Source organism: Podarcis melisellensis, assembly GCF_964234715.1.
Source record: "Podarcis melisellensis genome assembly, chromosome: 1".
Taxonomy (NCBI): Eukaryota; Metazoa; Chordata; class Lepidosauria; order Squamata; family Lacertidae; genus Podarcis; species Podarcis melisellensis.
In genome coordinates this window covers 99331845-99351292 of record NC_138528.1, presented here as the reverse complement: position 1 = coordinate 99351292, position 19448 = coordinate 99331845, and the positions used below count along the sequence as shown (strand labels likewise).

The following is a 19448-nucleotide window of genomic DNA, read 5'->3' as shown; positions in this document are numbered from 1 at the left end:
CACTGTGCATTACATGTAAGTTTTCAGCTGTATTTCTTTACATAGTACAGTACATTACACTCTCTGTTTCCCTTGTAAAGACATCTATAGCTTTCAACAAAATGTGAGCCATCAGTAAAAGCTAGGGAGCATCACAGAATGAGAAGGAATCTTGCATGCAGCTAATTGTAGATTGTCTAGTTTGAATTGTTTCTAGTCACAAAAACCTAAACATAACTTGGAAGGAAGGAGAAAATGCAGCAAGATGAAAGGAGTGAAATGTGCAGACACAGTAAATGGTCTAAAGAACTGGTCTATTTGTGAGTTATTAAAAATTAATTTTTAAAAATTAATTGCAGGTGAAAAGCCCTATGAGTGTCCAAACTGCAAGAAGCGTTTCTCCCATTCTGGCTCGTATAGTTCACACATCAGCAGCAAGAAATGCATTGGCTTAATCTCTGTAAATGGTCGAATGAGAAACAATATCAAGACGGGTTCTTCTCCTAATTCTGTATCTTCTTCACCTACTAATTCAGCCATTACACAACTGAGAAACAAGCTGGAGAATGGAAAACCACCTAGTATGTCTGAGCAATCAGGCTTACTGAAAATCAAAACAGAACCACTAGATTTCAATGAATATAAAGTTCTGATGGCAACCCATGGGTTCACTGGTGCTAATCCTTTCATGAATGGCAGACTTGGTGCAACCAGCCCAATAGGAGTTCATACTTCCACACAAAGTCCAATGCAGCACTTAGGGGTAGGGATGGATGCATCTTTACTTGGATTCCCAGCAATAGGCAGCAATTTAAGTGAGGTGCAGAAGGTCCTACAGATTGTGGACAACACTGTTTCCAGGCAGAAAATGGACTGCAGCGCTGAAGAAATCTCCAAGCTGAAAGGTTACCACATGAAGGACCCATGTTCTCAACCTGAGGAACAAGGCGTTACTTCTCCTGGTATTCCACCTGTGGGTCTTCCAGTAGTCAGTCATAATGGTGCCACTAAAAGTATTATTGACTACACATTAGAAAAGGTCAATGAAGCCAAAGCTTGTCTCCAGAGTTTAACTACAGACTCGAGGAGGCAGCTCAATAACATTAAGAAAGAAAAGCTACGCACCCTAATAGATCTGGTAACTGAAGACAAAATGATAGACAACCATAATATACCTACTCCATTTTCATGCCAGTTCTGTAAAGAAAGCTTTCCTGGTCCCATTCCCCTTCATCAGCATGAACGTTACCTGTGTAAGATGAACGAAGAAATCAAGGCAGTCCTCCAACCTCATGAAAACATGGCTCCTAGCAAACCAGGAGTGTTTGTCGATAAGCAAGCTCTCCTCCTGTCATCAGTACTTTCTGAGAAAGGAATGACTAGCCCCATCAATCCATACAAGGACCATATGTCTGTACTTAAAGCATATTTTGCTATGAATATGGAACCCACCTCTGATGAACTACTGAAAATTTCCATTGCCGTTGGCCTTCCTCAGGAATTTGTGAAGGAATGGTTCGAACAAAGAAAAGTCTACCAGTACTCAACTTCCAGGTCACCATCGCTGGAAAGGAACAGTGCCAAGGTGGTGCTGGCTGCCACCAACAACACGCCCACTAAAGACTCTTTGTCAGCCAGATCCCCTATAAAGCCTGTGGACTCTATAACATCACCGTCTATAGCTGAACTTCATAATAGCGTTACTAACTGTGATACCCCTCTCAGGCTAACAAAACCTACTCACTTTACCAATATTAAACCAGTTGATAAATTGGACCACTCCAGGAGCAATACTCCTTCTCCATTAAATCTTTCTTCTACATCTTCTAAAAACTCCCATAGTAGTTCTTACACTCCAAACAGTTTCTCCTCTGAGGAGCTTCAGGCTGAGCCTTTGGACTTGTCATTACCAAAACAAATGAAGGAACCCAAAAGTATTATAGCCACAAAGAACAAAACAAAATCCAATAGTGTAAACGTAGACCACAACAGTGTTTCTTCGTCATCTGAAACCTCAGATGAGCCACTGAACTTGACTTTTATCAAGAAAGAATTTTCTAATTCAAATAGTTTGGATAAAAGCACTAATCCATTATTTGGTATGAGCCCTTTTAGTGCCAAACCTTTGTACACCACACTTCCGCCACAGAGCGCATTTCCCCCAGCCACTTTTATGCCACCAGTTCAGACCAGTATTCCTGGGCTACGACCATACCCAGGAATAGATCAAATGAGCTTCCTACCACATATGGCCTATACTTATCCAACTGGAGCAGCTACGTTTGCTGACATGCAGCAAAGGCGAAAGTACCAGCGGAAGCAAGGTTTTCAGGTAAATATCTTGCTTATTTCAGAAGGGTACGGTTGTATACATCATTCCCATGTACTGTTTCATGACTTAAAACATCCTAAGGGTAAATCAGTTCAAACATTCCATTTGTATTTTTAAAAGGAGACGCGAGGAAATGAAACTATGTAAACATGGCCAAGGTGGACAAACTTGGAATGTTCAACTGCAGTTGAACATTTCCTGCCCATTACCGTTACATTACCTGCCCATAAGAATAAAAAATGAGTTTCAAGGGATCAGCTACAGTCCTCATGCAGGGGGAAAATGCTTCTGCTTTACCCTGAGAAAGGTTAAAGTTAGTACTCTTAAAGAAAAGGCTGTTGATACAATTCATATTCATGACCATCCTAGTATAAGTACCGATGAGATACATGAAGCGCTGGGAGACTCCCCCAGCCTGTGGCTTCTTTGGCACTGGCACACTGTGGTTTAGGTAGTTTCCTTGCCACTGTAACCCTAAGAGATTCTCAGAAATGATAATGCAGCCATAAGCTGTTTATAATATGTTCCAACTAATCTTTACAAAGCTATAAAAAGGATTATGAAGATCCCCAAGCCAGACTTGTTTTCATCTCACCTGTTCCATTTTCCTCACCGGTCTATTCTTCCCCCCATCCCACCACATCCCTTGGACTATTGTTGAGAAGACTCTAAAAATATAGTGTCTGTTGGTTTTTATCTTCATAAAAAGGTTCTCTCAGTCCACTTTTGGGCTGATGTGGATCTATGAAGCTGCCTTATACTAAGTCAAACCATCGGCCCACCGAGCCCATTCAGGTTTACTCTAAAAGTTGGTGGCTTTCCAGGGTTTTAGGCAGAGGTTTTGCCCATCATCTGCTACCAGATCCTTATTTTAAAAAACTGGAGTTGCCGGGGATTGAACTTGGAAGCTTCTGCATTAAAGGCATGTGCATTAAAGGCATGAGCTATGGCCCAATGTAGGTGAGTTCAAACTTTTAGGAACTCTCCCAACTGCAAAAAAATAAAAAAAATAAAAATTGACATCTGTCCACTTAAATATAGCAAAGGATTTTATCCACAGGAAACATGCGTAGTGTGTAGGAATTGTGTATATATAATACATCTACAGTTTGTCAGACAGCGATTAACTGATTATAGTTGATTTTTTAAAACATCTGTGGACATTCCCATATGACCTATTAGGTTCCATTAGTAATTTTACCAACTAGTAAATGTTTTATATTTTCAAATGTGAAAATCAGGTATGGTTTAATGTTACAGGCAGTAATCCCTCTCTGCACAATAAGAGCATAAATAGCACGGTACCTCCATAACAGCTGTTCCACTATTCCAATTTACAGTACATCTGCCCTCTTTGTAAACGTATTTAAGCCTATTTAATCTTCTCTAATATTAATTAGTAAAAACCTAGTCTAAGAAACTGAACTGTCTGATAGCAAATGGAAATGTACGTTATCATGCAAGTTTGCACTCTCTTTGGATCAAGACAAAATAAATATCAAGAAATTTAATAATTTACTGATCCACATTCATTACTGCTTAATGCTGAAGGCTGTTTTAACATAGATACAGCATTGATAAAAAGTGTTATTAATATTCCCTATTTCAAATTACAAAATTAAATATAAAAATATAGCTCAAGGCCTTTAGAGGGGAGACATACATTTCAGTGGATTGCATAATAATATTTTGTGCCTAAATATAAACTTCATTTTGAAGCCTTTCTAACACTTATAGTCTGGTGTCTTGAAAGAAAAGCTCTGTCATTGTTGCTTGTACCTAGTGGTTTGTGACTGTGTGTGTGTTATTTTTGGGTTTTGTTTTTGTTTTACAACCTCCTATTATTATGAACACAATGCACTTTGGAATTTTAAGCATACTGACCAAGAAGTAAGTCCTATTGAACTCAGCAAGGCTTATTTCCAATAAAACATGCACAGAAATGCACTGCAAGCTACAAATTCTGCAAAGACTACAACCCTAAAAACTACCATAATCTTGCTTTCTTTTCCTTGAGCACTAGACACACATACTAGTTTCATATTGCTCTTGTTCCGAAGTGCTTATAGTGTGAAGGGCTATTGGAGGAGGGAGCCTGTTCGAGAAATACAAGTTTCAACCCTACAGAGTATGTGGAGCTATTTGTTAATAAGTTATCTATACAGGATTTTACACGAAGCTGTGTTTGCACATTTATTTTAGGTTTGCGACACACTATGACATTCTGTAACTTCCAGTTACTTTGCAGAATTATCCTAAAAGTTGAATAGATGTTAGAGCAGCTTCAGATACTGCTGTTTTAACCTCAAAATCTTTATACGTCGAAGTACTTAACCTCAGAATATTTATAAAGCAAAAGTTGCTTGCTATCTTGTCACCGAAGCCTTCCTTTCAAATTCTGTGTACAGCCTTGTCCATGTTGTTAGCCAGATTCCACACGATAAGCTGTAGGCCAGAGTGCACACATCCATAGCATGTTTTTTGTTTATTAAATGATATGTCCTACATTTTAGAGCAGCTATAGATATGGGGACGATAGGAAATACAAGTGCTGTTTTCTTGCATCTCTGTATCATTCAAAACAGAATGTCCATATCCTCCACTCTCATTGTCCTCAGAAAACATGAATCCTTGAATTTGCTTGTGTATCTCTGAGAAGTGAAGGTGAGGGAATTATGAAACGGAAGAATGCGGCACTCGCACTTCCTGTGCCCCTCACAGTTATGTCCAAGAGTGCTTATGTGGTGCGATCTTGTGCATGCCTGCTGAGGAATTAAGTCCCATTGAGTTCAATGAGACTTCCTCCCAGGTAAGTATGTATAGGATTGCAGCCTTAATTTTGGGGTGATGGGTTTGGCCATGCAGGACAACTATGACCTCCTGGAACTGAAAGCTGGCACATATTTGGATATGACTTGAACAAATTAAGTAATGTGCGCAGGAGTTCCATCAAAACACGATGGCATCTGTGGTCCTGTGGAAAGTGGTTACATCATATTCTGATCACACCAGTGCTTTCCACAGGGATGAAATCACAAAGAACTATGTGGAGCTGACTCTGGTTGTTGTCATGTTCCCTGACTTGGTAATGGTATAAGTGGCCATTTGGCCATCTGTTCTCTTCCATTGCATAGATATAGCATTTCATAGCAGCATTTCAGGAGCAGCCATCAGTACGACACACTATTAGTTCATACCCTCCCTCAGCATAGGGAGAGACTGAGCACATGATAGCCTGTAAAAGGGTTCAGATTGCTTATGCAGTCACAATTTTGCCAGCTTCTGCCTTTTCTGTTATGCTTTGGGTGCCCATGCCAATTGAGACTGAAACTATATTTTTAGTGATACAGGGCAGCATGTACAAATGCATCTGTCACAATGAAGACACCATGTCTCCTTGTAATGATTATTTATCCCCATGTTGTGACATCACGATGTTGCGCACTTCCCCAAGCCCATCAGCCAGAGATGTGCAGAGACAGCAGAAAACAAACAACATTAAGACACCACAGATGTTATAGGAGATATTGAGAGAATATGTTTTTGTGGCAGCCCCGTGTCATCAGATGATTTTTCAGACTCCAAGTGGCATCCTAAACATACTCTGTTGGGTGCCAGCTCTGGACATATGTGTTTTGCACTACTCACGTAAGACTCCATGGGATAAAAAGTTGAGTGTGAGCCAATGAGGCTGCTTATTGTAACTCAGGGTGCTTACCTGGTTACGGATGAAACTAAATATAGTAACTAACATACTATAGGAACGCAGGATATTGTATAACATCACAGAACAAGGGAAGGAAACATGTTTTACATAAACCATTTGGTTGCATCACAGGGAGAATTGCTTGATGGAACTCCGGATTACATGTCAGGTCTTGATGACATGACAGACTCCGACTCCTGCCTGTCCCGAAAGAAGATCAAGAAGACAGAAAGTGGCATGTACGCATGTGACTTATGTGACAAGACATTCCAGAAAAGCAGTTCCCTTCTGCGACACAAATATGAGCACACAGGTACGAATGGCTATGGCGTGTAGAGACAAGCTTTCTTGCATGTGGTACTTTTCATAATATTTAATGAGTACACTTGTGCAACATAAGATGCAACATATGCTTAAGGCATTCAACAAGGATGCTTTGTTTAGTTCAGTATGACTCCCCCCCCCACTTCTTCACATGTTAAATTTGTACTCTTTTGTTTGTACAATTCCTCTCATCCCTGACCACTGCTCCTGCTAGCAAAGGTTGATGGGGGTTGTAGTCCAAAAACAGCTGGAGACCAAGTTTGGGAAACCCCGTGTTAGACAGTCTGCCCATAAACATCTATATAAGGGGGTGGGGGACTAACAATAGCTAAATCTCTTGCACCTGTGATTAAACACCTATATTGCTATTTAAAGGCCTGATCAAAATACATTAAAGCTTACCTTTTGGCCTGCCTCTCTAAATATGTATATATGAGAATTAATACACATGAAAGTGCTAGTCCAGTTGAACCAAGAGGGAACCTGAGTTTGTAAAGTGCTTTGTGTATATACCGTGCATACTGATGATCTGTACAGTGAAGTGGAGCATCCTCACAGAATTTTTGGTCTGGAAATGCCTGAAGCTTATCTACACCTTCCTTAACACGCTTAACATATTATCCTTTTATCAGTCAGATGGTAGTGTACTGTAAGAGAGGTTGCTTATCTTCTACAGTTCTTCTTCAGGTCTGTTCCTCATAGTATGGCTGCAATTAAGGTAAAAGGTAAAGGAACCGCTGACTATTAGGTCCAGTCGTGGCCGACTCTGGGGTTGCGGTGCTCATCTCGCTTTATTGGCCGAGGGAGCTGGCGTTTGTCCGTAGACAGCTTCCAGGTCATGTGGCCAGCATGACTAAGCCGCTTCTGGCGAACCAGAGCAGCGCACAGAAACGACGTTTACGTTCCCGCCGAAGCGATACCTATTTATCTACTTGCACTTTGACCCTGAAACTGCCTTAACAGAGTAGTTGCTGCACAAAGCCAGTTTCAAATGGCATTCTTGTGATGGCTACATTGCGAGAAGCAGACCTTAAAATCTGCCTTTAGTATAGAGTGCTCTTCTCATTGTAAGAAGTGATGAGGGCATTATTAACCTCTTAGAATAAAAGGTTATCTGCCTTCAAAATTGTGCCCAGGTGGTGGAGTCTTCCAAAGGGCCCACATGGCATTTGCATCTTGCAACAAACACCGGAGGGAGGCTTAGGCTCGATCTTCTTCTTTGAAAGCTACACTCCTTAAAGAGCCAACACTCTGGTGTGCAGGTGGGCATCTTTTTGCCTTCTGGCCTCTCTCCTGGTGCACTGCCTTGGGCTGGCAAGGTAGATCGAAAGGTACTCACTTACTGAGCTGAAGGGAAGAATCTCTGAAGACCAAAGCTCCGACTCTGCAGATTCTGATGATGTGGGAACTGGTCCAGGGGACTTCTGCCTGTAAGCAGAAAGATAAGAATTTAAGGGCCCTGTGCTTTTTATATAAAAGAAGAAGAAACAGTTCAGTGAGCCCCATCTTACCTTATAGAGTACAAAAATTAAAAGCTATTTATATTAGACATGGAGAATTATCCAGAGATTAGTAGTTTAGGGTAAAAAAGTACCTGAAAAAGACTGAAACTTGAATCTCCCTTTAGGAAAATCAGATCTAGTCAAGCTCTAGCTCATTTTCTATATAGGTAATTTAACACAAATACTGTTGCCTTCCCTTTTTAAGTATTTGTTGTCTTCTCTTCCAGTACACATGTCTAGCTTACACACACATGTGCATGAACCCAAACAGTAAGATGGTTCCTAACAATAGTTCATCTCTTAATTGTTTTCCTAGTCTTGGATCTGTGACAAGGATAGTGGGAATGGGAATCATTCACCTCTATTTAATAAGCAGAATAAATGGTAAATTTCAATAGATCTTCTTTTATGCCTTCAAGCATGCTCTTTGCTTTTTATGCATTTATAAATCACATTCATTACAAAATCTGGGAAATTTGCTTTCACTTCAAATTTATAAACAAAGTTTGTGTGTGTGTGTGTGTAATTTTTTTCAAATCCTTTAAAAACTCTTCCCCTAATAGTCCTTCACTTTGTAATAGTGAATACACTCCAGAATACAGGGCAGCCTGCTTCATGAGTGGCAGGTGCTTCTGGTCTTTCCTGCATCACTTACCCAATGGATTAAATCCTCCAGCCCTAATTGCCATGCACACTTTTACCAACAGAGGCAAGTGTGTATGACAAACGGCTGATTAGCAGTCAGTCACCAAACAGGACAGAATCATGAAAAGGGCATATAATTTGTCACAGTCTGGTCACCTGTGTTCTGAACTGACAATGTCCTAACACCTGGGGTGTGGTGTGGGGAATGAGGCAAAGGGTGGCTCTACCCTTGTATTTTGTTTCTTTGTTTGTTTATATGTAATAAGAACACTGAGAACCCCCCCCCCCCGGGTATTAGGGCGGGAAATAAATTCAATAAATAATAATAATAAAATTGTCTGCCAACATGGAAAGCATGTGTGAGGGACATGCACTGTAACACTAGTCATCTGATGGAGAATAATGATTGCCACATAAATTGTGGAGTTGGCCTAACTGTGCCCGTGATTTACTGTATTTTTCAATATTTCTTAGTTCAAAATCCTAACTAAGCCTAAATAAGAATAATGAAGAAAGATCCAAAACATCTTGTATTAAAACAACACTGTTTACTCCCGTTTGATTGCTGTGTCTTTTAAAAGACACAAAATCTTTCACTTGAGTCTTTTGAAACTGAGGAATAAAAGGTCTTCCACAACATTAGTACTCTTTCCTTGCCTCTTTAAGCTAAATCCTATGCAGAAAATAAAAAGGAAGTTTAAATACTCGTGGGATTAGGGGTGCGGGGAAATAAAGTAGCATTTTGGACCACCAGCTTGTTTGGTTCAATGGTGTGCATATTCCTTACGTTGCATTACTCAGATGCAATTGTTTGTATGGCTGAAGAGGAGGAAATGCTTTGCAGGCTTTACATCCCTGCACCTTTCCTCTCCTGAATGATTTTATTGCAGCCATCTGCAAATATTATGGTTTGCTACACTACTACCGTAAACCTCTTATGTTAGAGCTAGCCTTCTCATATACTGGGATCTGGACATATGGTTGAATCCCGTAAAGTCGGTGGTCCATAAGCTCCACAGTCATAGGCTGACAATTGAAAGGCTGGAAATTTGACAAGTCAGGCACCTTGATTTGCAAAAAAAAGCTGATAATATGCTTTGATTTTAAACAAGCAAGGAAGACTTTATGTGCAATGCTGTAATACTCCTGTCCTCCTGACCATTATCTATTTTATATCTCTGTGAGATTCTGCCTCAAGTTTTAGCACAAATAAAAGTGTTTGAAGAGAAGAATCACTCCCACAATAGAACTGCCTAGTCCCGGAGTTAAGAGATTTGGATTTAAGTTTCCTTCATCTCTGACACATGTTTGTTTTGTGAACTTCAGCAAAAGCAGTCTTCATATAGCAGGAAACATCAGGATATAGTTTTATCCTAACTTTAGTCAGAGTAGTAAAAGGCCATTTAATCAGATTACGAATGCAATCCTATGCATGTCTACTCAGTTCAACTGAATTAAATGGGACCTACCCTTAGGCAAGTGTTTATAGTATTGTGACCTTAATCTAATTTGGTGGAACAGCAGCACAGTAGTGGTAAGTTAAGGGGGAATACTTGCAAACTAACACGAGCCTGCCCTTCTTATTCCACTACCTGTCTTGCATATTTACGCAGCTAAAGTTTACTTCAAGAAAATGTAAAGGCCATTCGCCTTTTTCTTTTCCTTCTTTTCCTTCTTCTTCTTTGGCCTCTTTTGTAAATGTTAAGTGAATTGCAAATTAAACTGATAAAGTTATGGAAAAAGCCAGAGCGATGGAATGGCTGTCTCGTCTATTAATATATATGAGAAATTTCACTCTGTGTTCGGGGCAAGACTCTCTGAACTGCAATTAACCTTTGCTTTCAGTGCCTGAATCATTATCCCTTCCTCATCTTTTTGGGGACAGTTAGTGCTTATCCTGTCTTTCTAGAGTAGCACAAATAATGGGCATAGATTTATAAGCCAAAGTGTTGATCTGTCTGAAGATGCAGTCCACACTTTTCTTCTTTGTAGGTCAGCTGTTCTGGAATGGTCTGATGCTGTCGCCTTATAACCAGTTATATCATATACAGCTTTCACACAATGCAGTGAAGCTAATACTTATGCAGTGGCCCAGTTGACTAGCTCATGCCATACACTTCTATTTATCTGTGCTCTTCCCCTGTGATTTTCCCCTGTGATTTTAAAGTGATTTACCTCTCCTTGGTTCCTGACTACACTGAGGTCTCTTTTTTGGCACAAGTTTTGTGACTTGGATTCCACTACTTTAGAAAAGTGAAGCCATGTTGTTGCTGCTGCTGCTGTTCTTGTCATTATTAAAAGGAGTTTGGAATTCACATGTTAGATATACTATAACAGAAATCTAAGCCCTGTGTACTGTATCCAACCATCTGAGATGCTTCCTGCAAAAAAGCCCATTCTGTCATAGTCTTATGCCAGTAGTATGTGGCCAAATGAGCTAGGAGAAAGTATTGAAAGGCCAGCAGCATTTCAAAGTCCTTATGCTACCTGTTGGATGAGCACCACTGGGGAAAACGAAACAGAAGTTAGGATTGGTAGTTAATTCTGATTTCTGTCAGGGCAAGATATTTTAATTCTCAAAGAGTCCCGTTTGATAAGGGCCATTGGTAATGGGTCATTGGTAGTGACCAGGAGACTGCTTAAGTCTCCTACAGCCTATCACTGAATAGTAACCCTTGGGGGCCAAACAGAAGTGCTTAGATGTAAAACACTGTCTTTCAAATAATTATTTGAAAGTTACTAGACTAAAATATTTTTTATTAACTCTGCTACGCAGATTAGTAACGCGTTGGATGCCAGCAACCTAAAATTAGAAATTTAAGCAACCAGCAGCTTTCAATGACTCCTTGTTTGATCTCCTGAATTGATTCCTTGTTGCCATATGAGAACGTGGAGTGACTAAACCGTATAGCATGAACCAGTGTGGCGATGTGGATATAATATTGGGTTTGGACCGTAGGATTTGGTAATGGATCTGGGTTCCAATTTCTGCTTTGCCATAAAGCTCACTGGGTGGCTTGGGCCAGTCGTCATTATTATTATTATTATTATTATTATTATTATTATTAATTTAGCCTAGCTTAACTCACAGAGTTGATATACGGACAATCTGCTTAGAAAGATGGCAGGAGAAAGGGTTTGGGAGAAAGTTCATTGCAGTCTTGGTCCTCCGACTGCTACACACTTTCCCCCAAACCCTTTCTCCCTTCATCTTTCTAAACAGTTGTCCTTATATCAACTCTGGGAGCTTCCAGGCAGCTGTGCTCAGAAGACGGTTAAGGAAGGGGTTGAGAAAGAGAAGGAAGCATGGTGACAGCAAGTTGGTGGCATGGAGTGACCATTCATTCTCCACTTAAAAAAAAACCTAGTAGTGACAAAAGATTCCTATGTGTGGAGTTCCCAACACCCAATGGACGTTTCATTTTTAGTTTTCCACAGCAAATTCCTTTGGCACAAATTTACACCCACACCCCGCAGTAAAGATATGCAGGAATTTTTGCATATTGGACAAATTAATATTTTCATAGGCATGCCTAGGAGTCCTGTGGCCTTGTTACCTTGGTTAATGATATGCTCCATTTCATCATTCACAAGAAACGACGAGAGCTTTCATGGTGGCGTCCTCCCTTTAATTCTTCTTTTCTTTCCAACTGCATGTTTTATTAAGACTTCTTTTTATATATAATTTTTGTAGCTTTTATGCTGAGGCAAGCACTACTTTTGTTTCCAGATTGATTCGGTAAACTAAATATTGTTCTCAAGCTTTAGCAGCAAATCAGCCCTCTTTTGCTGCTCTTCTGAATTCCTATTTCACAAGTTTTCCTTATTTAGAGCTTGATTCATAAAAAAATTACATGCTGTTTATAGATAATTTTCTATCACTCAACTCAGATATGAGGATTACTTTTTATACTTAAATAATATGCAGTTTCTTGGAGTAAATTCAAAGCTCATGAAATTTGCACTAGAAATGGAAGTCTTTCTTCTTTGTAACAACAGAGCAAGTGTGGTATTTGCAATTACTCCAAATTGCATTTATAACGCACCTTTGACCGCTTCACTATACTCTGCCCATTAATCCAGCTCCACCGGGACTACTTCTAACATCCAAACCCCTAAGTGGCTTCAATCAGCTGCCTTTAAAAAATCAAACCGCTGCCAGATGATTCCTTATGTACGTACCTTCCAAGTCTGGAATTTCTTTGCAAACACACTCCTCAGTCCCCAAACCTACTTACTGTTATATCACTGGAATAACAAAATTTATCGCTTTTCAAAACACATGGTTTGCCCATATCTAAGCCCAAAAAGCCTGTATCTTTGGGCTGTTACATTTTTTTTAATATGTAGCAATGAAATTGTAAACCTTTGGGTGTGTGGCTGTGTATAAAATGATTAGATATAATTATTTTTCATTGCAAATCCTAAGAGAGTCAGGATGTGGGATAAAAGCACAGTGCAAATACACACACACACACACACACACACACACACACAAATATTTGTGTAAGATATCTTTAAACATATAATAATAATTAATTGTATTTATATATCACCCCCATTGGTGCTTTTCCGATCGTAATACAACAATGAAACAACCTTTACTCTATCAAATAATGAGTTTTAGCAAGGGGATAAAGAAGGAGAATGAGAAGATTTGTTAACAGAATCAATACCAGGCCTCCTGACGAAAACATCAGGACAATTTAAAGCTTTGCTCTGTTGTAGACCATGTGACGTTGCTGTATACTTGTAGTGAAGAACCATGTATGTATTTTAATCATCGTTTAAGTTGTCTTACATAACTCATAAATAATTTCACATGTTAATCTCACCCAGGGTCATTTCAAAGGCATCTCTCCATCAATGAGACGGAATTGTCAAATCAGCCAATGAGATCAGGGCTGGATTCTATTCAGTGGCCTAAAAAGGGGGAGGGGGAGACGCAGGGAGATAAAAGCACAGAATCACTTCATAAGGCTGGGACAAATTTAGAGGCTAAACAGCAAATTGAACCCAAAACTGAGCATGCATTTTTTTTTTTTGCCATTAAAGAATACATGCTGGTTTGAAATATAAGAAAAAAACAAATAAACAACAAATAACAGAGCAATCTGAAGAGGGGCCAGAGGGGCGCAGAGCGCCGAAATCCTCTGCTCCATCTGCAGCCCTGCCAGCTCCTGCTAGCCAGATCAGTAGGTGGAGGGGGATTTATTTATTTATTTATATTTTTTGTTGCACCAGCTCTAGACTGACACAGCCCAGGAGCCCACACTGGGCATGTCTCCTGCAAATGGATTGACTTAGGCTCCAGCAGATTCCTGTCCAGCCCTTCTCTGCCCTCACCCCAGATCAGAAGCTTCTCAACAGCCTGCAGTCCTGATGGGCACAGTGGGGGTTTCTGTGGCAAAGCCCTTTCCCCTCCACCCAGCAGTGAGCCCAGTGCAGGGACACCACCAGCTAATCTTAATTCTCTCCAGCAGCACTGATCTGCGGGTTAGGACTGGGCTCTAAATCTCTTTGTGGCTTGTTCACGAAGAAAAGTAAAGGCACCAGGCACTAAACTTTTGAAGAACCTATCTATCTACCTTCATAGGGGGTTCAATCATTTTTTTAAAAAAAACACTGAAATAATATCACATTCTATAGCTTTGTATGTTTAAGTCATTTCAGTAATAAAGCAAAACACCCTGCTCTGTTTTATCTGTTTTCAAGCGAAGGCTGGATAGGGATGTCAAGGGAGGGCTTTACCAGAAGCTGTATTTCAGGTACAGGAGAGAATGACATGGATGACCTTTGCAATGCCATCTTTCTGTGGCTATTATCACATCACTGACCTGATCAAACTATGCCTGAATAATTGTCTTGAGAGCAAAGGAATCTCATACTTTCTGAGATATTTCTCAGTTCTTGTCTAATTCCCTTTCTGTTATGAACACCGTTGCCATTGGAGGCATTCTTTATTCTTTGCCTTATCAGATCCTGTTCTCTAGCATCTAGTCATCTGGCATTTACCACCATATGCTTGCAAAGTAATTAGGAGTGTTTTCCTATAGTTTATTATAGTATTAGGGGTGGGGGTGGTATCCAATGGTGTCCCTTTGCTTGTGGAAGGATTTTTAAACCTGTGGAGTTGGGTTTTTTTGTAAGTAGAAGGGGAAGAAGGTGGCTGTTAACTAATCCCCCCATCTGCTCAAGAAAGTTGGGGGACCACAGCAGCACTGAAGGTGGCACAGGGGGTGGGGGCTGCAGGATAAAGGGAGGAATTTATGAAAACTGTCTTCCTTCTCCTTTCCATTAACAGAAGCCTCAGTGGAGGAAAAAAAAGTCTCTCATGATCAGAGGAACCCAACCGCTTGAATACAACCCCTTATTTTCCTCTAAAATGTGACATGGTTTCCCTCCCCCCTTTTCTCTCTCTTTCATCTGAGGGAGTCCACCTGAGGTCAGTTAACATGACTGATTTTCCTGCTCATGTTATGACTTTTATGTGGATAAAAGTCACTGTTCTTATCACATGCCCAGGGATTCTCAGCTGCCTTTTCAACAAAACTGAGATAATCGTGCATTGTGCTTTCCCAGTGGATGAGTGCAGCTGGCATAAAGTTCACATGGAATAGAGATTTGGGACTATCTGCTTCATGTGAGCTCCCTGATCGTGTGATAGTAGTGCCATACCTTTAACAAAGTTTATGAGGAGCAGCTGAAATAACATTAGAGCTCTTCTTCAGCTTAGCTGTTTAGCAAATCAAAAACAAGAAGAGGGAATCAAACAAGTTACCTGCAACTTTGATCTGAGTGTATCAGTGGCTTTCAAAGAATAACTCTAACTGCACTGCCAAGCAACAGATCCTGACTAAAACATTTGAGGTGAACTGGGACACTTGCCATTTGAAAGTAGACCACAGTGCAAGGAATCAAATTTTGATTTAATTAAATTTAAAGTTAATCTTAACCCTGTGTTTCAGTTACAATACCCACCCTGCCCAAGGTGGCTAACAACATAAAAAAGGAAACAAAAATGTTTTAAAAGTCTGTGTTCTAAGTGGCTCAGATTTGGTCCAAATTGCAGTTTACAGATATTTAAACAAAATTTATTTTTTTAAAGAAAACAAACACGAATATTGAATATAGCTTTAAAAAACCCATTGCATTACATTCACAGCAGCAGGAGCACAGTATCTGTTTGCTCTTCCCCAAAAGGACCTCATATACAGCTAGGGTTCTGCAACTCAATAATAAAACTACATAATGACTGGGGGAAAGTTTAAACTGTACTTCAGCCCCAAACACGTCAGCTGGCTGCTGGCTAGTCACTACTTGTAAATCTCAGTTCTCAATCCCACATCTGCAGAGTGGGGGTCATAAGTGCCAACCTTACAGGGTCATTGTAATTCTTGTGAATACCTGTGAAGTGTTTGGAATGCTTATCATTACCAAAATACTGGAGAAAGAGTATATTCCAGGGATATGATAGCATTCCAGCTCCCATCATGTATACTTGCACACTGAGTCTCCCTCTTGCACATAGGTATGTCCTGGAGCCCTGAGCAATCCTGGTAACTGCCATGCACATTTGCAAAACACCACAGCTAAATTATGCAAGCAATGCCACATTCTTTGTTTCCTACTCAAATGACTTTGTCCACCTATGGCTCAGAAGTGGGCACTTTTGAGTTTTGCCAGCTATTGAAGTGCGACTTTAAGATTAGTTTTTTAATACAACCCCCGCCCCCATTTGGATGTAGACTTTGCCCTGAAGTTTACAATATGGCTTGTGTTTTCCTTCTCATGGTCTCCCTTCTCCTAGTTCCATGCTGTGCTATCTATTCTTATTATGAATCTCAGCTCATAGCAGTTGGGGGAGAAAGCCATTGACTGAGCTGGTTTGCTGTAGTGGGTGAGCCAGGCATGTGAAACGGCCAGCACAGACTGGATTTAGCCCAGACTTGGGTTTTGGCGTTCCGCCATGAGTCCACGTTTAGGGGTGGTTTGTGTTGGAATGCCAAAGCCTGCACATTCCAACTGCATGCCAGGGGATGTCATGACCACCTTGGCATGAATTTATGCTGCTGGAAACAGCATAGGCTGGGATTTTTCTAGGCCTACCAGTAGTTTGAACCCCCGTGCAGACATGCATGGGGGAATCGTGGGAAAGGGTTGTAATTATGCCTGCCAATGCCATTCTCCCTGCCCACTGAAAGTCCACCCTTGTCTGCATAGGAGAGCATGCACAGGCAGTCTCTCAGAGTGTGTGCAGGCCAAAATGATGCAATCTATGTACCAAAAACCACAATATATTTAGGTTGTGTGGTTTGTGTTAAGACATAAGGCACAGCGGCCCCTGTGACTACATAATGCCCAGTATGTAAACATCAGGCATGCTGAAGAAGCAGAACTATTATTTTAGTTAATTACCTGCTCTTCACCTGAAAGTCTAAAGGCAGGTTACAACCATTTAAAGCACAACATTCAAAGCAGTTATAAAAAACAGCAATTGCAAAAAAAGCAATCACAAAACAGATAATATAAAGGTAAAGAGGTGTGCCTTTTTTTTTTAAGGCACCACCTAGTGTAATTTTGGTTTGGCTTTGTGCATTTCAATTCCACCTTTCTTCTCTCATGGACCCCAAGGTGGTTCCCAGGTGCTTGTCCATCCAGAAACTAACCAGACTCGGACCTGCTTAGCTTCAACAAAGTGGTCACCCTGTGTGTCTTCACACCATACCCCAGAGCCATCCCCTAGAATCAGTTGGCTGGTGTTCATGACATCATCAGTGACAAGTGACACACTCGCCTGCATAAGTTGGTGCAGTTATGAAACTTATATTTTAAATATTGTGTCATACATTTCTAGGTTTTGCCCAGTCCTATCAGGCTGACAAGCTTTTTTTTGGAGGAGGGGGGTCAGCTCTATTTTGGAATGAAGCTTTTAAGTATGGCAGTTATGGAAGGTGTCAAAGACATTCCAGAGCTATTTGTGGCCTCGAATCAACCAGATGTGTTTAGGCTTGGTACGGGTGTCAAGTTTCAGACATTGGATTTGAAACTGCTTGAAATACCAGTGGAAATAATGGTGTCATGCAGCAGAAGGGAACTTCAGCATTCAGTGAATGGCTGACAACTCGCAGAGAACTTCTCCCAAAATTACCAGTGAGGAACAATTCTGCTCATGTAGCAAATCTCAGTAGCTGCTGATAGGGAACTAAATCTTTCTCTCACTAAAGTTTAATGGGAATTTTTCCTGACTAAGGGCTTCAACATTGAGTTCTTAGAAATGTCGTTCTTTCGGTCCTCACAATTAGTTTCTGTGCATGTGGTCAGTGAGGCAGTGATTCTTCTACTATGTAATTCAGCAGCAACACTCCCCTTCACATTGTCTCATGTCTTTATTAATATTTGTACTACCTTTGATTATTGAGTTCATCCATTTTGAGCAGTTCAAACAGAAAGCTCCAAAGAACTGACTATTTCATTTTTGACACATTTGAGACCCTGGAGCCTCTTGGGACTGGAAGGCATTTCAAGGATAATCTAATCTAGTATCTCTCAGAATTTACCATAGTTAAACCAGTATATAAAAGGCTTTGTGCTTGCCACAGTGTTTCAGAAAACTATTCATAATTATCAAAAAGCTGGGAGTGCAACATTTTCCAAGGAGAGCTCAACCATGGAAGTGTCATTAGTTCACTTAGTGTGGGTTTCTTAATGACATGGGGGTAGCACCCCTGGTATTTAGTGGTACCAATTCAGATGGTTTTGGATGACTTGCGTGATGGAGGAAAGGATAGAAGCTTGAGTAAAAAAGAAGGTAATTCACTGTTCCCATACTAGGATTTCCATTTAATTGTAAAAACCGGCCATGCTCATATAAATGCTCAACTTAGATTAGCTTCCCCCACCCAAACCAATAATATTGACTGATAATTGATTGACAAACAAACTATCATATTAAAATAAAATAATATTGACTGGCTGATTGATTGATTAAATTCTTTATGTAGAAAGTAGCTACAATTAATTTAGGTGCAGTTTTCCTATGTTTTCAGGAAAACAAGGGCTTTCCAGAGTTTGACTGAGGCTTAACATTCACAAATTCCTGAAAGCTGATATTGTTAAAGCTGAATAATTTTCTTGATATGAGGCATGGAGAAACCCCTAAAATCACAAGCTACGTGATGAAACAGAACTGGAGAAAGTGAATCATTAAGTAACCGTAACCTAGTTTATAGTCAGATGCCCTTAATTCAATAAAGGACAAAAAAGAAGCACAAAACGTAAGTGAGAGAGTCTGTAGAATTGTAAATAAATAAGATATTTATCAAACTTTATTGCAGGCATCAGCTGCTCTTCGACATGGCCAGTTTTCTACTGATACTCCATGTTACTTTTTCTTTATTGTCCTCAGGTTGAAAAAAGCAATATGCAGAATATATCAGAAAGTGAAAGCTATTAAAAATAGAGCTCTTGTTTATTTGGGGGCTTTTCATGCAAGCAATTTTTTCCACTATTAATGCACAATTGTTACCCTGCTACTGCAGGAAATATAGAATTCTCCCCTAAAGAGTATCAGTTGTATCCAACTTATAAACAGAGTAGACACATTAAAATCAATGTATTTGATTAACTTAATTCCATTAATTTCAACAGCTCTTGTCTGAGTGAGTTAAATACAACCCTAATTTATTTGAGAGTATCCCACCCCCTCCAAAATCTTTATTTTTACTCCTTTAGAAGCTTGGTGTCCCAAGATATTCTCATGAAGCCGATTAGAAAAAGTAAATGTACCAAAGCCTATCTGGAATCCCTACTCTTACACAGCCCCATAATGCAAGGTTTATCCCCCTCCACTTTTTAAATTTAGGCAGTGCACACCTCTCCCCTGGGTACATTTCCACCCCCACACTGTGCATGAGTGGGAACAACATACTATGCCAGTGGCATAACCCAGTCTGCTGCC

At 40.2% G+C, this 19448-nt stretch overlaps 1 protein-coding gene across 3 annotated transcripts in view; it reads left to right on the top strand.

Moving 5' to 3' along the window:
- ZEB2 (zinc finger E-box binding homeobox 2) overlaps positions 1 to 19448 on the top strand; it is a 164119-nt gene that overhangs the window by 142016 nt on the left and 2655 nt on the right. For 2 of the 3 annotated variants that reach the window (XM_081928527.1, XM_081928526.1), the window contains exons 8-9: positions 339 to 2311; positions 6150 to 6330. In XM_081928527.1, coding sequence (XP_081784653.1) covers positions 339 to 2311; positions 6150 to 6330 — 2154 coding nt within the window. The remainder of the gene's footprint in view (positions 1 to 338; positions 2312 to 6149; positions 6331 to 19448) is intronic. The other variant, XM_081928528.1, reaches the window with a different exon arrangement.